Genomic DNA, 7,091 nt, shown 5'->3' with positions numbered 1-7,091 from the left:
GTGCACACACCTGCATACACATACACACAAAAGCTCTGCCGCCCCTGTGTGTATATGTATATGATAGTGCTGTTCATCATTACCTCACTAGACCACTAGTTGATTTATCACCTAGCGGTCACTACCATATGCCAAAAATAATCAACATAATGCGTTGTGTTGGAGCACCATCATATCAAGTTTTTTGTGAATATGCAACCATCTTTAATGTTAACAGTAATGGCCCCTTTTTTCGCTGTATGCTGCATCTTTTCTTCCTGCCCGTCCCTGCCCTTTATTTTATTGTCCATCAAACCGCACACACACACGCACACACACACGCACACACACACACACACACACACACACACACACACACACACACACACACACACACACACACACACACACACACACACACACACACACACACACACACACACACAGACGCACACCCACACACACACACACAGGCACACACACTGGGAGACCATTTCCCTTCTCGCAACGTTGAGAGCTCTGATGCAGCTAATTGCCTGTTTGATCATCTCCCCGAGGGCGAGAAACTGGAGTCTTTTAGACCTCCGGGCGTTCGGATGGACAAGAAGAAGCGAGCGGTACTGGGAAGGTCTAGTGCGGGCGGGGCTGCGGGCGGGGCCGGGTAGGCCGTCTGAATAGAAACCTAGATGGAAGGGGTTAAGTGCAAGGCTCGCACTAGTGGAGGGTCTGGCGTCCGGTCGGACGGCCAAGACTCAAACACTGGCTAATAATCCAAAATATGAACCTGGACAATCTGTGTCGAAGCCCCTGTGGCCTGAGAAATCTGTGCTGTGTTAAGGATGTAGGGAACTGAGTGGCGGCTTCATGGTGGAGTCATAAGGGAGTCATATGGTGGAGCTCGGCTGAGAGGGAGAGAGAGAGAGAGAGAGAGAGAGAGAGAGAGAGAGAGAGAGAGAGAGAGAGAGAGAGAGAGAGAGAGAGAGAGAGAGAAAGGATAACGGTAACGGTAGGGGAGGGTGGGGTCGGGTTTGGCGATGAGGAAGGGGATGAAGAATTGTGTGTGTGTGTGTGTGTGTGTGTGTGTGTGTGTGTGTGTGTGTGTGTGTGTGTGTGTGTGTGTGTGTGTGTGTGTGTGTGTGTGTGTGTGTGTGTGTGTGCGTGCGTGCGAGTGTGTGTGTGTGTGTGTGTGTGTGTGTGTGTGTGTGTGTGTGTGTGTGTGTGTGTGTGTGTGTGTGTGTGTGTGTGTGTGTGTGTGCGTGTGTGTGCGTGTGTGTGTGTGTGTGTGTGTGTGTGTGTGTGTGTGTGTGTGTGAGTGTGTGTGTGTGTGTGTGTGTGTTTGGGGGGGGGGGTGGGGGATGGACAGGGAAGGCGTCAGACTGTTGTGGTGAGGTAACCTGAACAGAGCATTCCAGCTCCACCGAGACAGCACTGCTAAAAATACAGCAAGGCAGGCTTCTTCTGCTGACAACAGTGCACGCACACACACACACACACACACACACACACACACACACACACACACACACACACACACACACACACACACACACACACACAAACATGCATGCACACATGCCCACACATATGTGCACCTGAACACTTACCCACACACATGCGTGCACTCATACAAACACACCACACGCAAATCGCACACACACGCACAAACACACTCCCAAACACAAGCGAAAAGAGTCACACAAACACATGCATTGACCCTAAGAGCATACAATCGCACACACCCACACACACACATACACCCGCACAAAAATGGCTTGCATGTGAAGAGACACACATGAATGCACACAAGCACTCGCTGCCCGGTCACAACAGACGCAGCCTCTCCACAGGTTGGACGCTCCCCAGGGGGGGCTCTTGGTCTCTAGTTCAACAGCACCAGAGTGCTTTTTTGCTTCACAAATAAACAGAGATTCTGGTCCATCTCTCACAGTACGTGGTCAGATTTTTGGTGTCAAACATGTGTCTCGTTTGTTCTTCGGAAGGCCTTCCCTTCGCGCCTCCATTGGGGACTCTCGATTGAACGTCGCTGTCGATTTCTTATTTTGTACTTTTTTGTTGTCCTTCATACGTGAACAATGCCTCACTCTGATTGGCCGCTGCCCGGGTCCTCCCCTCCTTCGTCTGGAGCACTTCATCAGGAGCTGTCCCATCATGCATCTGTCTCTATTCGTGCCCAGTAGGGATGGAAAGGCGGGGGGAGGCCGACGAACCGGTCGACCACGTAGACCACAGTGGCTCCTATGCCTGGGTCCTACATGGTTCTACAGACCCCGGCCCCCTGTACTGACCCATGTGGGTCCCCCACGTTCAGACATGTCCGTGGGGTAACCTCAGACTAGACTCACCCTCACTGTGGGCAGGTTGCTGAGACGTGAGTCGTTTCAACAATAAATAATTAAACAGGTACAGTTCAAACCCCGACATTTGCTGACCGTCTCGTGTTTGTCTGTGTACTTCTAGGGGGTTATCTGTCCGTCTGATAGTACGATTTGTGTAAAGGTTGGCAGGTATACTAGCAAAGCACCCTAGTTTTTTTTCTTGTTTGTCGGTTTTCGTTTTTTTTTTTGTTCTTTGTTTTTAGGCGATAACAGGAACAGGCACAGTGAAGCTTTGGTCCCTCCACGGTCGGAGAACAGGAAGACGTTAGGAACACGACGAAGGCGAACGGCACGAGGTTCAGGGTGATTGTCTTGGTCGGGTCAACGGGACGTCCGTCGTCACGGCGACGCCCTGCACGGAACAAAAAAAGCGGGAAGCGCGGTGTGATTCAGACCTCCGCCTGTCATAAAGGCTTGTCCAGCGACTTGCTGCGCAGGGCTGGGTACCCGCGGCTCGACGCCGAGATCTTGCGGCACACCGTGTTGGTGTTCCTGCAGCGGCATCCAGGCCGGGTGGCCCGGTCGTGGGCGCACCGGCACAGGGCAAGGCACAGCCGTGCCGGGGGGTAGCAGCAGAGGCAGGGCAGGCACAGCGACAGCAGTCCCATGGCGCCCCACCGGGCCGGGCGGTTGGACGAGCTGCAGGAGCAGGGCCGGTCGGCGCAGGTGTCCTCGTCGTCCTGGGCCGAGCAGTGGTAGAACAGGGCCTTGACGCAGCAGAGGCACGTGGCGTACTCCGCCACGCACTCGGCCGAGCACTGGCAGCGCTCGCCCAGCACCCAGCAGGAGGGCAGCCCGCGCGGGGCGCAGCACTCCTGGCACTTGCAGCGGCCGCAGCGCTCGCAGATGAACATGTGGACGCCCAGCTCGGCCTCCAGCTCGGCCTCCAGCTCGGCCTCCGTCCGGACTTTACCCAGCGAAGCCTGGGGCTTGAGTTCTCCCTTGGGCTGAGAGCGCACCACTCTGGCCAGGCCGGACTGGGAGGGAGTCATCAGCGCTGTTGCGCTGTTGCGGGACATGGAGGAGCTGACGGTGCTGGAGCGGCTGAGGCGATGGCCGTAGCTGGCTTGGTTGTGGCTCTGGCTGCGAGGCAGAGCTTGGCGCAGGACGGGGGCTTGTCCGAAGGGGCGTTCTTCGTGGAAGGCCGGTTCCCGGATGAAGGGCCGCTCCACGTAGTCGTTACAGGGGCGGACGGCCTGGACCTGCTGGAGGTCCAGCCCCTCCAGCTCCATCCGGAATGAGCGTGCGGTATCCATCCTGAAGGCGGGCGGGGGGGGACGCAGGGTCTGGGGACCGGGTGTTGGCCACAGCAGGGGGGCTCCCAACTCTCACGGTACATCTGACAAGCCTGTGGGACCAGAGGAACGCTACGTTAATAGAATGTACACAGTGGAAAGACAGAAAGAAAATATCGATCGATATATATATGTTGGAACATAAAGATATGTTTATGTCATTGTGTACAAATAGTTTTTTGTGAGGATAAAAAAGGAGCATATGGAAAAGAAAGGAGAACTGTGAAAAACCTGTTGCACAGTACACGTTCTCAACAGCTAGCATGACTAAACAGAAACAGCACAGGGCAATGCAGTCTCTGCCGACGTGCATGCGTGTGATTTACAGTGGGCTTTTAGTACGGTCGAAAACCTAGACTGACCAACGCGCGTGAGCTATTCCTCTGCCCTAGTCTGATGCTGTCAGTCAGAGCCTTAGGAGGAGACCCAGGCTCTCTCTCCACACTATAATTTAGCATCTGTTGAGCGCAGCTGCCAGACTAACGGAAGCTGATTCATCAGGCCGGTATCAGCAGCCACACATTGATCCTTCCCCAAGTGTTCTCCAAGGCCCGACAAAGAGTTGCAGAAAGGCGGGAGTGATTCCTGGAAATGAGACTACAATTGAAATTGCTCCGTTTCCACCGAGCTACTTTGGTTTTTCATAAAGAACGATAACAGACATGGTTAGATGTGTTAAGGGTGTTCGGTGTTCTGGCAATAGCATGTTGGACATTGTAGTTCTGGCATTGTAACTTTTTGGGCAGCGTACAATATTCCATATGACATGATGACAATGTGTAGGTTTGTGTGAAGGGGGGAAAGTTCCCATACCCATATATTTTCTGTGATTATTATCCTGGTATTGGCCAGCCTTGACTTGTATGATATGGCCTGTAAAAGGCAGTCCACCATGATACATCACAGTGGTGTTCAGACATTCGAGAAAAATGCAGTCAATTCAAGTAGAAGTCCATTCAAGAAGTAGTAAGCCCTCAGTCCAACATAATGGTCTCCTGGTTGAAAGGACTGCCAAAACATCTCCTCAATTGAGGAAGTCATTACATTGGTGGAAAACAACAAACCCGGTTGTTTTCGTCTCTCCCTTGCTTTATGGAGAAGCAAGCCAAGACATTTAGAGAATGCAGAACTCCTCAGAGAACAACATCCTCTCCTTCTTCCTGAATCAGATGTCCACAATTTTGCAACCATTCATAATGCAGGCTTCTTCTTTGCCATGAGCTTTCTCTTTCCAGTATGGCTCAATCATACAAAAGCAATCATTAAATTATAGTATAATATGTAATTGTTTTGTTTGTTTCAGTAATTATTAAACCAAAGGGGTCTGGCTGTTGAGGATTTAAAGACCAACAAGTCGTTACAGGGGATTTGAAGCATGCAACTGAAACTTTAGCAATGAATAATCATTCGCTGTAAAAACTTCCGATCCCGACCCACATACCTATCGAACCCCTGATGACACCAACCCATAGGTGAGCCACAAGGGGAATCGAACCTCAGACCCTATTAGGAAGCCACAACCACACCAATAGTTTTCTGGAGAAAAATTGTGGGTTTATCGTAGCTTTACGAGTATTTTGTCGGAATTCCTATACTAAAACCTATACCCCAGGGTGGAGGCTCCTGACCACATGCTCGCCTCTGTGTCATGTGGTCGTGACTCCCGCCAAACACAGATGACGAAACGTGGTTCTCTGTGATGCAGCCCTAGCCCTATAGAACACTAGCTCTCCTATAGAGGACGGATGATGCATCACTGATATGGTGGCCTGGGGCATGGATTCCACACTTTGTTGGCACTAAAGCATCCTCCATAAAAAACAGGGTTCAAGGATAATTCAATATGGACATGGTTTTCTCTTTTTGTTGTTTTAGAATTGTTTACTGTTAAACCGCAAGTATTTGTTCTGCATACGGGATGGACGACTGTTTGGTTGTATTTAATACTTAAAACAAAGTTTGTGAATAACTGTGAATGATGGTATAACAGTATGTATTGTTCGATGCATTTTGTTTGTCTTGTCAGGGTGATTTGTACTGTATGTCTGCGTTGCCATCGATAATGAGGAAAATTATAATGGTAATTATCTCTAAAAAAAAAAAAGGTGGAAGAAATGATGGACAGGCGAAGGAGCGATAAGAAGGGGAGGGAGGAGGGACGGCCTGATCTCTGGGACTAATCTCATCACCTGGGCGTGAGGCCTGGGCTGGGAAGCACTCTGCTCTGGTATCAAACAATCTAATGGTTGAAAACAGGAAGCCTGTTTTCCGCCCGTGGCCCCATATTTACTAGAAAACATACCTCACGACACTCACACACACACACACACTCACACACACACACACACACAGACGCGCGCACACACACACACACACACACTCACACACACACACACACACACACACACACACACACACACACACACAGACACACATACACAGACACACACACACACACACAGACGCGCACACACACACACACACACACACACACACACACACACACACACATACACACAAACACATACACACACACACACACAGACACATACACGCTCCCAAATACACACTCACCGTCCCTTATAGATTCATGTTTAGACCATACAGGACAACAATGGTGTCTTTCTCTGTAGTAGAGAGAAGCTTCTGGCTTTGCAAAGCTGGCTCCCAAACCGCATCGCACCACAGCGTTGAGCGCCTGAACTGAAAGAGCGGTATTGTTTAATTTTAATGTTTGAAATGTTAAACGTTGGAAATAAAAGGCCTTTAGTGGAGATTCGATAGAAGATCGATCCGTCAATGCTCCCATCTCCTTCCCTCCTTCTATATAAAATAACCGATTGTGTGTGTATGTGAGTGTGTGTATGTGTATCATTGTGCATATCGATGTGTGTGTATGTGTGTGTGTGTGACTGTGTGTGTGCACACGCCCGCGCGTGTGCATTTCGTATTTGGTGGTGAGCCTTCTGGTTAGTGGGAGTTGACTTCCCAAACATGGTTTCCATGGCAGCATATCCTGACTGCAGCAGGGGACACACCCCTTCGTACGAGGATGCTTCTCATCACAACGCTACACTCCCATCTTATTGATGATGTTTGGTCATTGATCGATTGATAAAATGGTCAGAAGGAAAGACAGGGGAGGATTGGCCGATAAATATTTGCAGAGGTGCAGGCAATAGATACACACAAACAACTAACTGAACTGCAAAATAACGCCGGTCAGGCAAGAAGATAAAACAGAGAGGGAGAGAGGAAGAGAGAGATAACGAGAGAGAGAGAGAGAGAGAGAGAGAGAGAGAGAGAGAGAGAGAGAGAGAGAGAGAGAGAGAGAGAGAGAGAGAGAGAGAGAGAGAGAGAGAGGGAGAGAGGGAGAGAGAGAAAGAGAGAGAGAGAGAGGGAGAGAGAGGGAGAGAGAGAG

The 7,091-nt window shown here is 50.4% G+C and overlaps 1 protein-coding gene across 1 annotated transcript in view; it reads right to left on the bottom strand.

Annotated features, from left to right (window-relative positions):
* Window positions 1–2,517: 2,517 nt before the first annotated feature.
* Window positions 2,518–7,091, bottom strand: part of LOC115546956 (protein sprouty homolog 3) — an 11,439-nt gene continuing 6,865 nt past the window's right edge. The window contains exon 2 of the mRNA XM_030360806.1: window positions 2,518–3,723. Within this exon, the coding sequence (XP_030216666.1) occupies window positions 2,780–3,631 (852 nt within the window). The 5' untranslated portion in view covers window positions 3,632–3,723 and the 3' untranslated portion in view covers window positions 2,518–2,779. The remainder of the gene's footprint in view (window positions 3,724–7,091) is intronic.

This window comes from Gadus morhua, chromosome 7 (genome assembly GCF_902167405.1).
Source record: "Gadus morhua chromosome 7, gadMor3.0, whole genome shotgun sequence".
Lineage (NCBI taxonomy): Eukaryota > Metazoa > Chordata > Actinopteri > Gadiformes > Gadidae > Gadus > Gadus morhua.
The sequence above is the reverse complement of the archived record's forward strand: the minus strand, read 5'-3'. Positions and strand labels throughout refer to the sequence as shown.